Below are 18,475 nucleotides of genomic sequence, written 5' to 3'. Positions count from 1 at the left end.
AGCTCCTATCTCAACAAAATAAAAAAATGTAAATATTGAGCACTTCTGTATGTTGTAAAATCGTTACATGGTCGCTGCCCATATCATTGCATAGTGCAGAAAATACACCAGGGGCCTTGCTTTAACAAAGTTAACAATTTTCACTGTCGTGTCCAAAACGTCTTTCAAACTGTCAGGCATTCCTTTGGCAGCAAGAGCCTCTCGGTGGATGCTGCAGTGCACCCAAGTGGCGTCGGGATGCACGCGCATTACCACTCCACTACTGTATGTCCCCCTGTCACGGCTTTTGCACCATCAGTACAGACACCAACATGAGCATCAGCTACGTTTGGCTACATATGGACCGTTAGTGGAATTCCCGCGAGAGAGTAATGGTTAATGTGATTCGATGTTAATTATTTGACAAGGCCATCGATGGTTTAATTTAATTTTTTTGCAGCGAAACGAGGCTACTCGGGCGAGAAAAAAAACTCACCCAAATGTATAGCCCCATTGCAAAATATAAATGGGTTGTTTGAAAATGTAAAGAAAAAAATGTTAATCACATTTCTTTTTGGCTACTCCAGATGGTATTGGTTGGGCCAGAGCCAGAATACAGGTGGGTAAAGCAGTTTTTTAAAATTCTTCATTAGATTTTATACTGATTGGTTAGTAGCAGGTTTAGGATAACTTATGCAAAAGGTTAGGATAATTAGGTTAATGTTAGGAAAAGGGTTTGGGTTAGCTATTTTATTTGTTTATCAACTTTTGATGTCAATTTGACAAAAGCTGTATCCCCTCTAGACATGTGGTCCCGTCTAGCTTTTTGTCAAAATCGATGCGCTTGAACAGAAGGGAACGCCCAAGGAAGTGACGTTGGAAAGGGAAGTTACCCAAATCCAGGACATCCATGCTTGATCTAAAAACAACAAAAACGTTTTTTGGACTTGTTGTGGGTAAATTTAAATTCAGTCGACTAATTGCAGCACTATATTATTTGTGAGACCAACTTGGAGGGGGAAGACTGGTGACTTTCAGGGTAACGTTAGCAGTACACGTTTTCAATGTCTAGCTAGTTAAATCAATAGCTAGCTAGCTAAGTTAGCCAACTGCACACACGTGTGAATCGGTGCCTCAGATCATAGCACTAGACTGGTAAAGGTAACATGTAATGCCTAGGACTGACACATTTGGATTAACTTTACATTCACATGATGTCATAATGTTACATTTAGCTGTAGCAGACATGTACAACTAGCTAGCTATGGGATCATTTGTTGTGTGTGTTGCAGAGAGACGTGTATCGCATCCCACCAGTCACCATGGCAGAGGATACGTTGATGTTGAACTTCTCGTCTGACTCAGCTCCAGCATGTCACTCGAAGAGTTATCAGAGACCAACGTCTCAGGAGAAATGGGCTTTGGTAGGTAAACTCTGGTCACAACAATGTCACGAGTTTTGTTAGATCTTTGCCATGTACCTCAACTCCACGGTGATTTTATTCACGGAGTTGAGCACAAACTATATATTTTTTTAAATGAACCTCGCTATGCAGTTGCTCATACAGTGTACCTATGTTTTCCTCTGTGTGCCTTTATTTGTTTTCTGAAGTCATACTTTTTTAAATAAAACGTGAATCAAATACAACAACCGACTGTTTACTTGTTGAGATTAAATTGGCACATGAATGAACATTCCCGCTGAGGTTATATTTGATTAACGTTTTATTATAAAGTATGGTTTCAGCAAACGGTGGCATTAAGCAACAGTCAAACATAAGAACATGATAAGGGTTTACATTTTGAAAATATCGACTGCATAGCGAGTCAGTTTTTATTTCTATAATTAGTCTGCTCTCAACTCCATGGATGAAATCATTGTGGAGTTGAGGTACTTGGGAAAGCGGGATAACTAGTCAGTTGTACAACTGAATTCCTTAAACTGAAATGTGTCTACCACATTTAACCCAACCCCACTGAATCCGGCAAGGTTAACCAATCATTGTCAGCACAGCACTTGCAAACTACCTAACTCCTTTTGTTACCATGTTCTCAGTTCATCTCTGAATATATATTACATGTTTTTGTTTTAATTTCCAGAAAAAAGCACAGAAACGAAAATACTCAGGAATACAGAAAGAGTTACCTAATAAACAACAGTTCAATGGGCCTAAGACCAAGGACCAACAGCCCACCGAGGACATGGAAGAAGAGGATGTACCAACCCATAAAAGCCCTGTCCGAAAGCCAGCACCAAAGGATGCAGCCAAAGCCTTGTCCCCTGAGACCCTAAAACCTGCCCAGAGATTCAAAGCCCAGACAAAAATGACTCCAAAAAGTAAACATGTTGGGGAACACAAAGGAGGAGAGGACAGTGTGTTCATAAAGACTTCATCCCTCTTTAGAAATAACCCAGATATCCCAGACGTCCACAGGTAAGTTCTTTCAATGACGATGGGAGGGTGTTGAGTTGGTAATGTTGCACCTGGCTGTTGACCTATGTGGTTTCGATCTTGAATCAAGCCTTTATTCAAATAGTCTACTTTCTATACACCACTAATGGTTTGCTGAAAACATGTATAAGGTCCAAGACTTACTACAAATACAATTATTTATCATGATAGTAGTACAGTCTAAGAAAAAACAAGCTTGGGTGTAGGGTTAGAGGGTTTGTTACTCCTGTTTAGTGAAATGTTGTTTGGTTAGTATTAACCCCTTCACTGGCTGTGACTGCAGGCCTGCTGTGACCCAGCTGAAGGAGAAAGTCTTCACCAGTGACTCATTTGCGGAGCTGGACCTTCACCCCCACCTGGTGAGCACCTAAACTAGGGATGTGACAAAGGGAAAACATGAATTCATAATGCAGAATATGGTCCTATTGCCTATGACTGCTAGGGTGCAATGAAATACTATCTACCGCAGTCATAGGCTGAATCATAAATTGAATGCTTGGGCCCTAAGCCCATTATTGAGTGGCCTCTTGCTGTTGTGTTCGATCGTGAACACTCGAGTCTGAAATTATTTTGGCCAAAATCAACATTGAGGCGATGCATGCTCTACGTCCCAACTGCCACTTATCAATATTTCAAAATCTGTTTGCGAGCATGGTCTCAACTGGTCTTGTGCATGACTCATTCGCTATTGAACACGGGCACTGGAACAGGCGAAAGGTGTTGAGAAAGTTGTAAAAACAACATTTATCTTTCTCCTGCCCAAATTATGTGCAAGTATATTGGTCTCCAGGGATTTCATCAACTGATTTAGCTTGTTGTAGCATGCCTGCTGCTAGCTAGCTTCACTGACAAACACATGGATGGGATTTTAGATAGCTAGCAAAGGATGGGGGCGGCAGGGTAGCCTAGTGGTTAGAGCATTGCAAGTTCAAACCCCCGAGCTGACAAGGTACAAATCTGTCGTTCTCCCCCTGAACAGGCAGTTAACCCACTGTTCGTTCCTAGGCCGTCATTGAAAATAAGAATTTGTTCTTAACTGACTTGCCTAGTTAAATAAAGGTAATAAAAAAAAATGTTGGCACAGCACTGTTTGACAGCTTGCTGATGAAGTTCGACATATATGCAGCAGTTAGTCAGTACTTTAGTATGTTTCCAAAGCACTAATCGCTACATTGTAACGTTGGGTCAGCTTAAAGCATAGCACATCAGCTGCTGTCACTTGCATTTCTCTGCCATTTTTTTTCAACTTAACAACGATGACTTGCTGAGCGCTTTATATCCTTGGCAAATCACTTAGGTTGCAGTCATTAAAACTCATTCTTCAACTACTCCACACATTTCTTGTTAACAAACCATAGTTTAGGACATCTACTTTGTGCATGACACAAGTCATTTTTCCAACAATTGTTTACAGACAGATTATTTTACTTATAATACACTGTATTCCAGTCGGTCAGAAGTTTACATACACTAAGTTGACTGTGCCTTTAACCAGCTTGAAAAATTCCAGAAAATTATGTCATGGCTTTAGAAGCTTCTGATAGGCTAATTGACATCATTTGTGAGTCATTTGGAGGTGTACCTGTGGATGTATTTTAAGGCCTACCTTCAAACGCAATGCCTCTTTGCTTGACATCATGGGAAAATCAAAAGAAATCAGCCAAGACCTCAGAAAAAAATTGTAGACCTCAAGTCTGGTTCATCCTTGGGAGCAATTTCCAAATTCCTGAAGGTACCACGTTCATCTGTACAAACAATAGTACACAAGTATAAACACCATGGGACCACACAGCCGTCATCCCGCTCAGGAAGGAGACGCGTTCTGTCCCATAGAGAGAAATGTACTTTGGTGCGAAAAGTGCAAATCAATCTCAGAACAACAGCAAAGGACCTTGTGAGATGCTGAGGAAACAGGTACAAAAGTGTCTTTATCCACAGTAAAACTAGTCCTATATTCGATGTAACCTGAAAGGCCGCTCCGTAAGGAAGAAGCCACTGCTCCAAAACGTCCATAAAAAAAACAGATTACGGTTTGCAACTGCACATGGGGACAAATATTGTACTTTTTGGAGAAATGTCCTCTGGTCTGATTAAACAAAAATATAATTGTTTGGCCATAATGACCATTGTTATGTTTGGAGGAAAAAGGGGGAGGCTTGCAAGCCGAAGAACACCACCCCAACCGTGAATCACGGGGGTGGCAGCATCATGTTGTGGGGTTTCTTTGCTGCAGGAAGGACTGGTGCACTTCAAAATAGATGGCATCATGAGGTAGGAAAATGATGTGGATATATTGAAGCAACATCTCAAGAAATCAAACAGCAAGTTAAAGCTTGGTCACAATTGGGTCTTCCAAATGGACAATGACTCCAAGCATACTTCCAAAGTTGTGGCAAAATGGCTTAAGGACAGCAAAGTCAAGGTACTAGCCCTGACCTCAATTCCATAGAAAATGTGTGGGCAGAACTGAAAAAGCGTGTGCGAGCAAGGAGGCTTACAAACCTGACTCAGTTACACCAGCTCTGTCAGGAGGAATGGGCCAAAATTCACCCAACTTATTGTGGGAAGCGTGTGGAAGGCTACCAAAAACGTTTGACCCAAGTTAAACAATTTAAAGGCAGTGCTACCAAATACTAATTGAGTGTATGTACATTTCTGACCCACTGGGAATGTGATGAAAGAATTACAAACTGAAATAAATAATTCTCTACTATTATTTTGACATTTCACATTCTTAAACTGTGGTGATTTTCACTGACCCAAGACAGGGAATTTTTACTAGGATTAAATGTCAGGAATTGTGAAAAACTGAGTTTAAATCTATTTGGCCAAGGTGTATGTTAAGTTCTGACTTCAACTGTGTGTGTGTGTGTGCATTATATATATATATATACACACACACACACACAAATTATACAGTGCCTTGCGAAAGTATTCGGCCCCCTTGAACTTTGCGACCTTTTGCCACATTTCAGGCTTCAAACATAAAGATATAAAACTGTATTTTTTTGTGACGAATCAACAACAAGTGGGACACAATCATGAAGTGGAACGACATTTATTGGATATTTCAAACTTTTTTAACAAATCAAAAACTGAAAAATTGGGCGTGTAAAATTATTCAGCCCCTTTACTTTCAGTGCAGCAAACTCCAGAAGTTCAGTGAGGATCTCTGAATGATCCAATGTTGACCTAAATGACTAATGATGATAAATACAATCCACCTGTGTGTAATCAAGTCTCTGTATAAATGCACCTGCACTGTGATAGTCTCAGAGGTCTGTTAAAAGCGCAGAGAGCATCATGAAGAACAATGAACACACCAGGCAGGTCCAAGATACTGTTGTGAAGAAGTTTAAAGCCGGATTTGGATACAAAAATATTTCCCTAGCTTTAAACATCCCAATGAGCACTGTGCAAGCGATAATATTGAAATGGAAGGAGTATCAGACCACTGCAAATCTACCAAGACCTGGCCGTCCCTCTAAACTTTCAGCTCATACAAGGAGAAGACTGATCAGAGATGCAGCCAAGAGGCCCATGATCACTCTGGATGAACTGCAGAGATCTACAGCTGAGGTGGGAGACTCTGTCCATAGGACAACAATCAGTTGTATATTGCACAAATCTGGCCTTTATGGAAGAGTGGCAAGAAGAAAGACATTTCTTAAAGATATCCATAAAAAGTGTCGTTTAAAGTTTGCCACAAACCACCTGGGAGACACACCAAACATGTGGAAGAAGGTGCTCTGGTCAGATGAAACCAAAATGGAACTTTTTGGCAACAATGCAAAACGTTATGTTTGGCGTAAAAGCAACACAGCTGAACACACCATCCCCACTGTCAAACATGGTGGTGGCAGCATCATGGTTTGGGCCTGCTTTTCTTCAGCAGGGACAGGGAAGATGGTTAAAATTGATGGGAAGATGGATGGAGCCAAATACGGGACCATTCTGGAAGAAAACCTGATGGAGTCTGCAAAAGACCTGAGACTGGGACGGAGATTTGTCTTCCAACAAGACAATGATCCAAAACATAAAGCAAAATCTACAATGGAATGGTTCAAAAATAAACATATCCAGGTGTTAGAATGGCCAAGTCAAAGTCCAGACCTGAATCCAATCGAGAATGTGTGGAAAGAACTGAAAACTGCTGTTCACAAATGCTCTCCATCCAACCTCACTGAGCTCGAGCTGTTTTGCAAGGAGGAATGGGAAAAAATGTCAGTCTCTCGATGTGCAAAACTGATAGAGACATACCCCAAGCGACTTACAGCTGTAATCGCAGCAAAAGGTGGCGCTACAAAATATTAACTTAAGGGGGCTGAATAATTTTGCACGCCCAATTTTTCAGTGTTTGATTTGTTAAAAAAGTTTGAAATATCCAATAAATGTCGTTCCACTTCATGATTGTGTCCCACTTGTTGTTGATTCTTCACAAAAAAATACAGTTTTATATCTTTATGTTTGAAGCCTGAAATGTGGCAAAAGGTCGCAAAGTTCAAGGGGGCCGAATACTTTCGCAAGGCACTGTACCTACGTATATATACATATATATAGATATATACATACATGCATACATACACACACACACACACATACATACACCATTTTCCTCTTCCCGCTCGGTGCTTCTCTCACCCCATCCTCATTGCGTCTCTCAATACATACATTTTAAACAAACTTACAAACAGAAATTAAACAAAAAAGCTCAGTTTAAACCAAGAAGTTAGGTTCCACACATGGAACGTACAGTGTAGTTGTGAAATACATAGATCCCGCCATTCTAAGAGAATCCTTGCAGCATAATAGCTGATACCTCAGGTTCTAGTTAATTTAGATAAGATTCCCATACTTTGTAGAACTGGTCTGTTTTAGAATGCAATTTCCATGTCAGATATTCCAGAGGCACCCATTCAAACAGTATCTTATGCCAATCTTTAATAGAAGGAACCTTATCACTAATCCACTGTAAAAGGATGTTTTTCCTCACTGCGAAGGTAAGGATGTTGTAAAGCCTCCTTTTACCCACAGAAGTAACATGCCTACTAGGGAGACCTAACATTAAAGAAACTGGGTCCAATTCTAGATCAACCCCTAGGATCTTGTCAATCTTTTCAGTATCTTTGTATTTTGGTACATGACCATAAACAATGTGTTATGTTGCTTGTTTCAGTTTTGCATTTAAGACACTGAGGAGAAGAGGAAGTGGGGCTAAAAGCATGTCTGCGATTTGGGGATATATGCAATCTGTGTAGTACTGTATCTTTGATTGGGACCTGTTAGTGGTTGTTTTGTGATTTTAAATTTTGTTGACGGAAAAAAAGACATTGCTTTTCCATTCGTTTTTTTTCTTTTAACATTAGTCCCAATTTCTTTTAAATGTTTTTACATTCACACTAAACCTCGACAGTAAATATTTTCTCTAGGGTTTTATTCAGTAGGGTGCACTGTAGCAAAACATTATTGCAGCAGAAAACAACAAGCATGTCTGATTGGACACAGGGCAAGTTCAGGTAGTCCCTCCCTGTTGTGTGTTTTCTTTTGTTTTCGTAACTTTTGAATATGACCCAGGTCATCGTAGTTGGAGTCTAGACCACAGTCATTGTCAAGATGATAATTCTCCTTTACAATGTGTCTTATAAGTCAGTGGCCCTGTGAGACTTTGTTGGCTTTGTTGGTTCCCTCATCAGGTGGCGACGCTGACCAAAGTGCTGAATGTGACCACTATGACCAGGTAAAGCCTCCATTAGTGGTTTTCTTTGCTTATTAACCTATGCCTTCCAAATATTGATGATCCAAGCTTCTTTGAAAATATATATAAGAACTTATCAACTACAAGCAACACTAGACACTATTATTATTACGGTGGGAGATTTGAATACGGTCTTAAATACCTCTATGGACCGGAAAGGAAATCGCACTACAAACTATCACCCTCGGGCACTTAAGGAAATCATGAATGTCATGGATATATTGGAATTAGTGGATATATGGAGACTTAAATACCCTGAACTAGTGAGACATACATGGCGGAGGCTTAATCAAGCTAGTCGTCTTGACTACTTTCTTATGCCATTCTCTCTGGCACCAAAGGTTTAATATATATATATATATTTTCAAGTGTTTATAGGGGACATAATGCAGTCGGATCATCACATAATTGGCATATATATATTTCTCTGGGTTAGGATATTGGAAATTTAATCAAAGCCTACTTGATGATAAATTGTTTAGAACTAGGACAGGAGAGTTTAAAACTTTTTCAGACATAACATAGGTACAGCAGATCCCCTTATTGTATGGGACACTTTTAAATGTGCCTTTTAGAGGCCATGCAATTCAGTACTCATCTATAAAACAAAAGCAATTTAGATCAAAAGAGTCCATATTAACAAAGGATATTGAAGGACTAACAGTACAGTTAGATAGCAATAAAAACTGTACCGTAGAGGCACAGAATAAGTTAGAGGAAAAACAAAGAAATGGAGGAACTTATTCAAGAAAGATCCAATGTAATATATTATAAAAATAAAGTGAACTAGGTGGAATATGGGGGAAAATGCACAAAATTATTTTTGAATCTTCAATATAGAAATGCTACCAAAATAAATGTATTGAAACTTGTTACAAATGATGGAGTCACCGAATTATATTCGGAGGAAGTAAAGTACTTTAAGAATATGTTTTCATTTCAGTCTCCTCCATCTCCACTAACTCAAACTAATTGAATGGATTTTTTTCAGAATAATAATGTCAAATTAACATCTGTACAGAAAGACTCATGTGAAGGCCAAATTACAGAGCAGGAACTTCTTGATGCAGTTAAAACCTTTAAGTCTGGGAAAACTGCAGGGCTGGATGGCATACCAGTGGAAGTATACCAAATGTTTTTTTTATATACTCAGAGGACCATTATTAGCATGTTTTAACCACTCCTATATAAATGGTAAATTATCAGACACGCAACAAGGTCTGATATCATTATTACTGAAACAGGACCCAAGTGGTATATATAAAGATCCAGTCCATTTAAAAAATTGGAGACCTCTTACACTTCAGTGTTGTGATGCAAAAATCGTAGCAAAATGCTTTGGCCATAGAATTAAAAAAAGTGTTGTCAGATCTTCATCCTAATCAGACAGGTTTTTTACATGGACGATACATTGGAGATAATATATAAGACAAGTACTGGAAACAATAGAACACTATGAAATATCTGGGACACCAGGCCTGGTTTTCATAGCTGATTTTGAAAAGGCTTTTGATAAAGTACGACTGGAGTTTATATATAAATGCTTAGAATATTTCAATTTTGGGGAATTTCTTATTAAATGGGTTAAGGTTATGTATAGTAACCCTGGGTGTAAAATAGTACATAATGGCTACTTCTCAGAACGTTTTAAACTGTCAAGAGGAGTAAAACAAGGTTGTCCACTATCGGCATATCTATTTATTATTGCCATCAAACAATAATATTAAGGGATTAGAAATCCTTGGGTTAACTAAGGTGATGATTCATGTTTTCTTTTAAAACCACAATTAGAATCCACGGCCTCATAGAGGATCTAGATATTTTGCTATCCTCTCTGGATTAAAACTAAATTATGATGTGTTCTATATTATGTATTGGATCACAAAAAAAATGCTGATTTTACATTACCATGTAGTTTACCAATTAAATGGTCTGACGGAGATGTGGACGTACTCGGTATACAAATCCCAAAAGAAAGAAATTATCTCACTCCTAATACATTTTTATAGAAAGTTATCAAAAATAGATAAGATCTTGCTTCCGTGGAAAGGAAAATATCTGTCTATTTGTGGAAAAATCACCCTACTTAACTCTTTAGTTATATCACAGTTTACCTATTTGCTTATGGTTTTTCCTACACCCAGTGACCTGCTTTTTAAATTATATGGGAAAAAAATATTCAATTTTATTTGGAATCGGCAAGCCAGACAAAATTAAAAGGGCCTATTTATATACCGAATATGAATTGGGAGGGCTGAAATTATTCAATATTAAAGCGTTAGAGCTCTCACTAAAGGCATCAGTCATACAAAAGTTATACTTAAATCTAAACGGGTTCTCTAATAAATTGGTAGGAATGTCTCATCCTATGTTCAAGAATGGCCTTTTTCCCTTTATTCAGATTACACCTGCTCACTTCGGTTGTTTGAAAAGGAAATAATCTCCTATATATATATATATATATATATATATATATATATATATATATATATATATATATATATATATTTTAAACAAGCCTTAAACAGTTGGTTGCAATTTCAGTTTAATCCACCTGAAAAGACAGAACAAATAATACAACAAATATTGTGGTTAAACTCAAATAAACTAATTGATTAAAATAACATATATAAAAAAGGTATAATTTTAGTGAATGATATCATATATATATATAGGACTGGTGGGGTTATGTCACACATGCAGCTAACACAGACATATGGAAATGTCTGCTCTACCCAAAATTACAACCAATTAATTGGAGCATTACGACATAAATGGAAGAGGCAAATAGAAGGGGAAAAAAGTAAGGAACTTGTATGTCGGCCCTGTATTAAAGAAAGTAAATTGTTAAAGAAAAGTGTGATAAATAAAAACATTTACCAATTTCATTTAAGGACCAAAAAACTGACAGCTGTGCCATATATATTGCAAAATAGTTCCATTCCATGACACATGGTTTATGAAATGATACGCAAAACAACGCCGTGTTCAAAACTTCAAAAAAAAAGTTGCTATACGAAAATCTTGCAACCAATAGAATCTTATATATTTGGGGGATACAATCTTCCCAGCTCTGCAGATTTTGCTGTGAGGAGGCAGAGTCATTAGCTCATTTATTTTGGTATTGTCCATATGTAGCTTGTTTTTGGTCACAGGTCCAGGAATGGCTGAAGAATTGCAACATTTGCCTAGAACTAACACTGCAGATGGCAATATTGGGTGTTTTGGAAAGCCATAGTCAAGCAATCAATAATATTATTAATATTATTTTAGTAACATTTTTAATTTACCATCTGTAGAAGCTATGAGAATAGAAAGGTTCAGTACTTTTGTGAAGCAGCACAGCACCGTTGAAAAATATATGGCAAATAGAAATCCAAAATGGATCATGTTGAGAGATAGATGGGAGGGGGTGAATGGAGCTGAAGGGTGGGACTAATAACAAGATAAACAATGTAAAACATACGGGGTCTGTAAAATGTATATAGGCTCAGAAATTTTGCGAAATAGCATAGTTACAAATAGAAGTCAAACTGGATGGACATCAGAAATGGAGGAAGGACTAAAAACAAACAAAATATAACTATTGTAAAATAGATTGTCTGTAAAATTTGTAAACGATGTCTAAACTGAAGGTAGAAGCGTAAGTGTTTATTAGTTTACTCCAATTGGGGGAAGGGTGGTAGGGTTTGCGGGGAATAGTAAAGGTATGTTCTTAAAGTATGTGTATCTATACATGTGTATATGTATGCATATGTGTATGTACAGTGGGGGGGGGGGGGTATTTAGTCAGCCACCAATTGTGCAAGTTCTCCCACTTAAAAAGATGAGAGGCCTGTAATTTTCATCGTAGGTAGACTTCAACTATGACAGACAAAATGAGAAAAGAAAATCACATTGTAGGATTTTTAATAAATTTATTTGCAAATTATGGTGGAAAATACTTTACTTTATAGTGCACTATAATATAGGGAATAGGGTGCCATTTGGAATGCATAGATGCTCACAGATCAATCGGCACAGTCTGTATACTAACGCTGTTTTCCTCGGCAGTGTCCAGAAAAAGACCATTCCTGTCCTCTTGTCTGGTCAAGACGCTGTCGTGCGCTCTCAAACAGGATCGGGTAGGATGCATTTCCAGCTCTTTATGCTTCCTTTTGATGTTTAACTGCATATTATTTTTTATATATTCCACATTTGGGAAGTATTCAGATCCTTTGACTTTTTCCAAATTCTCTTATTACTGCCTTATTCTAAAATGGATTAAATACATTTTTTCCCTCATCAATCCATACACAACCCCATAAAGGTTTTTGGACATTTTTGCAAATGTAAAAAAAACACAAGTATTCATACTCTGCTATGAGACTCGAAATTGAGCTTTGGTGCGTCCTGTTTCCACTGATCGTCCTTGATGTTTCTGTAACTTCATCGGAGTCCACCTGTTGTAATTTCAATTGATTGGACATGATTTGGAAAGGCACACATATAAGGCCCCACAGTTGAGCTAAAACAAAAGCCATGAGGTCGAGTGAATTGTCCGTTAGAGCTCCAAGACAGGATTGTGTTGAGGCACAGATCTGGGGAAGCGTACCAAAAAATGTCTGCAGCATTGAAGGTCCCCAAGAACAGTGGCCTCTATCATTCTTAAATGGAAGAAGTTTGGAACCACAAAGACTCGGTTCACCATAAGCACACAGCCAAGACAACGCAGGAGTGGCTCCGGGACAGGCCTCTGAATGTCCTTGAGTGGCCCAGCCAGAACCCGGACTTCTCTGGAGAAACCTGAAAATAGCTTTGCAATGACGCTCCCCATCCAACCTGACAGAGCTTGTGAGGATCTGCAGAGAAAAATGGGGGAGACTCCCCAAATACAGTTGTTCCAAGCTTGTAGCGTCATACCCAAGAAGAGTTGAAGCTGTAATCGCTGCCAAAGGTGCTTCAACAAAGTCCTGAGTAATGGGTTTGAATACTTATGTAAATGTGATATTTCAGTTTATTTTTGTAATACATTTGCAAACATTTCTAAATATGTTTTTGCTTTGTCAGTATGGGGTATTGTGTGTAGATTGATGAGGGGCAATAAACTATTGAATACATTTTAGAATACGTCCGTAACTTAACAATGTAGGGAAAAAAGTGAGGGGGCCTGAATACTTTCGGAGTACGCTGTTCTTTTCCTGAAGAAGCCTAATTACCATACACGTTGTTTGGGGAATGGGAGAATATTTTCTTCTATATACATTGTACAGATTTAATCATTCAGCAACGTTGTTTGGAGAGGATGCAGATACTTTTTAATTTTAGAGCTTTGTGTGAGGAATAGTCCTCAAGTGAAATGTTTTCCTTTTTGTACTGGAATGTCTAGGTAAAACTCTTGCCTACGGGATACCGCTTGTTCAGTCTTTACAAGCAGTGGAACCAAAAATTAAGGCAAGTACACTGATTTGTTTATTAAAATTAATTTTAAAAAGGTCAACATATTATTTGCATGATATCCAGGAACCGCTTTAATGTCAGAGAATGACCAGCTCATTGCCTAAGAATAGTGTGATCATGTGCATGTAGGGTTGATATATACATACATGCATACAGTTGAAGCTGGAAGTTTACATACACTTAGGTTGGAGTTATTAAAACTGGTTTTTCAACCACTCCACAAATTTCTTGTTAACAAACTATAGTTTTGGCAAGTCGGTTAGGCCATCTACTTTGTGCATGACACAATGCATTTTTCCAAACCAGACTACGGTTTGCAACTGCACATGGGGACAAAGATTGTACTTTTTGGAGAAATGTCCTCTGATCTGAGGATACACAAATCTAGCTGTTTGGCCATAATGACCATTGTTATGTTTGGAGGAAAAGGGGGAGGCTTACAAGCTGAAGAACACGATCCCAACCGTGAAGCACGGTGTTGGCGGCATCATGTTGTGGGTGTGCTTTGCTGCATGAGGGACTGGTGCACTTCACAAAATAGAGAGATGTATGTATTTAAGTCTATATTAGAAGGTTAATGAAATCAGGAGAGAATGAGAAGGATGTCCCAGTAATCCTTCATCTTGGATTTCTGGAAAAAAAATGGAAAAGTTTCCAGAGTTGATACCCTATATCTGTGTGCCTAAATCTTCTGCATATCCTTTCTCCAGAGAGGGGATGGGCCTCTTGCTGTCATCGTGGTCCCCACCAGAGAGGTATGCCCAGGTCATTTTCTCTTGTCTTTCTCCCACTTGTTGTTCATCTTTACTTTTCTAACCTGTCCAACTTCTCACCTGAGTGCATGTGTTATACAATGAGTCACTGTGCAGTTGTCATTTGTACAACAAGCATACACACATAATGGATGTTGAGTTTGAGTTGGTACCACTTTGATTTCTTCTTGATTTTTGTTCCCCCTCAGCTAGCCCAGCAGAGCTTTCAGATCTTCCAGAAGCTCCTCAAGGTACAGTAAGGTTGTGCCCCAAATGACACCCTATTCCTTTTCTAGACCCAAATGACACCATATTCCCTTTTTAGTGCACTTCTTTTGACCATTTTTCATAGGGCTCTGGTCAGAGTGTAGCGCTATATAGGGGGTAGGGTGCCTTTTGGGATGCATCCCTAGTTTTTCTGCCCAGCAAAGCACTACACCCACAGTCAGCCAGAAAAGCATTGGGATGTGATGGGCTCGTTTCCCCTGGCTGTCTGCTTATTGTACTGTACCTTCATTCCCATCCCTCTCCTCTTGCCAGCCTTTCACATGGATCGTGCCTGGAGTCCTGATGGGGGGCGAGAAGAGGAAGGCAGAGAAAGCCAGGTTTTTTTCCCCCCATTGATTGACTTTTGGTAGCATATAGGTTATTGGGGGAAGCTTTCACTATAATTGGTGTCAGTGGATCCAACCTAGGCTGTGTGTGTGTTACATTACTATCTGTCTGTTTAGGCTGCGTAAAGGGATTAACATTCTGATCACCACGCCGGGCCGACTGGTGGACCACATCAAGAACACGCTGAGCATAGCCTTCAGCGCTGTCCGGTGGCTCATCCTGGACGAGGCTGACCGGTACACTCACTCACTCACCTCACTCACCTCACTCACTCACTCACACTCTTTTACCTCTTTGCTTTATGGTGAATGAGTGGTTCTGTGTTTGTCGGGGTGTAGGATTCTGGACCTGGGCTTTGAGAAGGACCTGACAGTGATCCTCAATTCCTTGAATGCCACTGGACCTCCCAGGCAGAACGTGCTCCTGTCTGCTACTCTTACAGATGGTAAGCTGCCCAAGTGTCTCGAATAAGACCTGAGTCCTGTTTGTTAGGCACCAAATGAAAGGAAATGGGGAGGAACTGCATTTTACATTTTAGTCATTTAGCAGCATCTTATCCAGAACGACTATCAGTAGTGCATGCATACGTTTTTCATACTGGTCACTTGTGGGAATCGAAGCCACAACCTTGGCGTTGCAAGCGCCATGATCTACCAACTGGGCCACACGGAATCAAATCTATTTATATAGCCCTTCTTACATCAGCTGATATCTCAAAGTGCTGTACAGAAACCCAGCCTAAAACCCCAAACAGCAAGCAATAGCGGTGTAGCAGCACAGTGGCTAGGAAAAACTCCCTAGAAAGGCCAAAACCTAGACAGGAACCAGGCTATGAGGGGTGGCCAGTCCTCTTATGGCTGTGTCGGGTGGAGATTATAACAGAAGATGTTCAACTGTTCATAAATGACCAGCATGGTCAAATAATAATAATCACAGTAGTTGTCGAGGGTGCAACAAGTCAGCACCTCAGGAGTAAATGTCAGTTGGCTTTTCATAGCCGATCATTAAGAGTATCTCTACCGCTCTTGCTGTCTCTAGAGAGTTGAAAACAGCAGGCCTGGGACAGGTAGCACGTCTGGTGAACAGGTTGGTGTTCCATAACGGCAGGCAGAACAGTTGAAACTGGAGCAGCAGCACTGCCAGGTGGACTGGGGACAGCAAGGAGTCATCATGCAAGGTAGTCCTGAGGCATGGTCCTCGGGCTCAGGTCCTCCGAGAGAAATAAAGAGAAGAGAGAATTAGAGAGAGCATACTTAAATTCACACAGGACACCGGATAAGACCGGAGAAGTACTCCAGCTATAACAGACTGACCCTAGCCCCCCGACACATAAACTACTGCAGCATAAACATTGGAGGCTGAGACAGGAGGGGTCAGGAGACACTGTGGCCCCATCCACTGATACCCCCGACAGGGCCAAACAGGCAGGATACAACCCCACCCTCTTTGCCAAAGCACAGCCCCCACACCACTAGATGGATATCTTCAACCACCAACCTACCATCCTGAGACAAGGCCGAGTATAGCCCACAAAGATCTCCGCCACGGCACAACCCAAGGGGGGCGCCAACCCAGACAGGAAGATCACGTCAGTGACTCAACCCACGCAAGTGACGCACCCCTCCTAGGGACGGCATGGAATCATCATCATCATTACTTTGGGTGTAATCATTAGTGCACACTGTAACGTTTTGCAACAAAAAATGTAAAAAATAATTCTTGGACAAGTTCACGTTAGTCCCTCCCTAATATGGTCTGTTTGGTCCCAGCTAACTGGGACTGCAGGCAACAGGCCAATCAGATCGGTCTGTGTGTGACAGCTGCTATATCAGCTCTCTTGTGGACCAATAGAACATACCTCAATATATATTTAGACAGTAAAGCTAACATTTTTAAATTTGTCTCAATACTTCAGCATTTTATATTTGTGATCAAATTAGGCTACAGTATTTTAGGGTATTTTAATATCTGTTTTACTGTTTAGAAATTAAAGCATTATCTTGTGCCCCCAATTGAAGAAGGAATACGTATTTGGACAGATTCACTTATAGTGTATTAAAGCAGTCAAAGTTTAGCATTTTGTCCCTTGTTACTTGCACTCAATGACTTATCAATGACCCAAGCCCAGCTCAGTTAATCCCTACCATTGTGTTGCTGAGTTGTCATAATGCTTCAGCAAATGTACATTATACCAGGGGCGTTGGTAGACACAATGTGAGTAACTTAATTTATGTCCATCTAACTGCCCTGAATGCCTCTGTTGATCCTACAGCGATCGAATGCAGTAATCATGTGCAGATGAACCAGAGTTATACTGTTAGCACTGAGGCGGTGTGGCCTAGTAGGAAGTCCCTGTGTGCAGCTCTCCCTGCACTAACGTAAATAACATGAGCATGTCTACAGTGCATTTGGAAAGTATTCAGACCCCTTGACTTTTTCCACATACATTACAGCCTTATTGTAAAATTGAGGAAAAAGACAATTTAAAACTTGTTATGGATAGGGGTATTTGGAATTTTGCATGACTGAGGTGTCCAAAGTAAACTGCCTGTTACTCAGGCCCAGAAGCTAGGATTTGCATATGCATGGTAGTATTGGATAGAAAACACTCTCTAAAGTTTAGAGAACTGATTTGGCAGGCGAAAACCCGAGGACCAATTTTTTATTTTTGACCTGCCAGCCAATTCCAAGCTTAAGCTATTGAAACCAAAGACTTTCGCCTCCCAAATTGCAGTTCTTATGGCTTCCACTAGATGTCAACAGTCTTTATACATGGTTTCAGGCTTGTATTCTGAAAAACCAACAAGGAATAGTTGTTTATTCTCAGGAAGTCCCATGGCGAACTTAATCTCATTGCACGTGTGACCGAGGGAGCGTGCTGCGTTCTTTTCCTTTCCTATTGAAAATAGTTTGCTCCAAATGAAGTATTATCGTTTATTTAGATATTAGAGTACCTAATAATGAATTAGAAACGTCGTTTGATTTGTTTGGATGAACTTTACTGGTAACTTTTGGAACTCGTATGTCTGCATTCTGAACGGGTGGATTACTGAACTCACTGACACCTACTAAATGGACTATTTGGGATATATATATATATAAGGAATTTATCGAACAAAACGACCATGCATTGTGTTCCTGGGACTCTTGTGATTGTGATCAGAGGAAGATCTGCAAAGGCAAGTCACCTATTTTATTGCTATTTGGGATTTTGTGACACCTGTGCTTGTTTGGATAATATGCTGTTGTGGGGCGCTGACCAGATAATCGAATGCTGTGCTTTCGCCGTAAAGCCTTTTTGAAGGTTGTTAGATTAGCTTAGAATCTTGGCAAAGAATCATGTATGACACTTGTATTATCATGAAGGTTTAGTATGACATTTTCTGTATTTTGGTTTTGGCGCTCTGCAATTAAAAAAAAAATAAGGTGTAGTTTCAGACTGAGGCTCAGAATTAGAAGAATAGTCATCTGAGATGTCATGA

At 39.7% G+C, this 18,475-nt stretch overlaps 1 protein-coding gene across 5 annotated transcripts in view; it reads left to right on the top strand.

Moving 5' to 3' along the window:
* The first annotated feature begins 783 nt into the window (after positions 1-783).
* Positions 784-18,475, top strand: part of ddx31 (DEAD (Asp-Glu-Ala-Asp) box polypeptide 31) — a 53,608-nt gene continuing 35,916 nt past the window's right edge. The window contains exons 1-12 of one of the 5 annotated variants that reach the window (XM_021606694.2): positions 784-935; positions 1,272-1,403; positions 2,080-2,414; positions 2,716-2,791; positions 8,126-8,169; positions 12,241-12,311; positions 13,556-13,620; positions 14,337-14,381; positions 14,588-14,629; positions 14,919-14,983; positions 15,110-15,229; positions 15,332-15,438. In XM_021606694.2, the coding sequence (XP_021462369.2) occupies positions 1,302-1,403; positions 2,080-2,414; positions 2,716-2,791; positions 8,126-8,169; positions 12,241-12,311; positions 13,556-13,620; positions 14,337-14,381; positions 14,588-14,629; positions 14,919-14,983; positions 15,110-15,229; positions 15,332-15,438 (1,072 nt within the window). In that variant the 5' untranslated portion in view covers positions 784-935; positions 1,272-1,301. Of the gene's footprint in view, positions 1,141-1,271; positions 1,404-2,079; positions 2,415-2,715; positions 2,792-8,125; positions 8,170-12,240; positions 12,312-13,555; positions 13,621-14,336; positions 14,382-14,587; positions 14,630-14,918; positions 14,984-15,109; positions 15,230-15,331; positions 15,439-18,475 lie in introns of all 5 variants that reach the window. The other 4 variants (XM_021606692.2, XM_021606693.2, XM_021606695.2 and 1 more) reach the window with 4 other exon arrangements.

Source organism: Oncorhynchus mykiss, chromosome 6 (assembly GCF_013265735.2).
Source record: "Oncorhynchus mykiss isolate Arlee chromosome 6, USDA_OmykA_1.1, whole genome shotgun sequence".
NCBI classification, from domain to species: Eukaryota; Metazoa; Chordata; class Actinopteri; order Salmoniformes; family Salmonidae; genus Oncorhynchus; species Oncorhynchus mykiss.
Note: the sequence above shows the minus strand (reverse complement) of the source record. Positions and strands in the feature narration are given on the sequence as shown.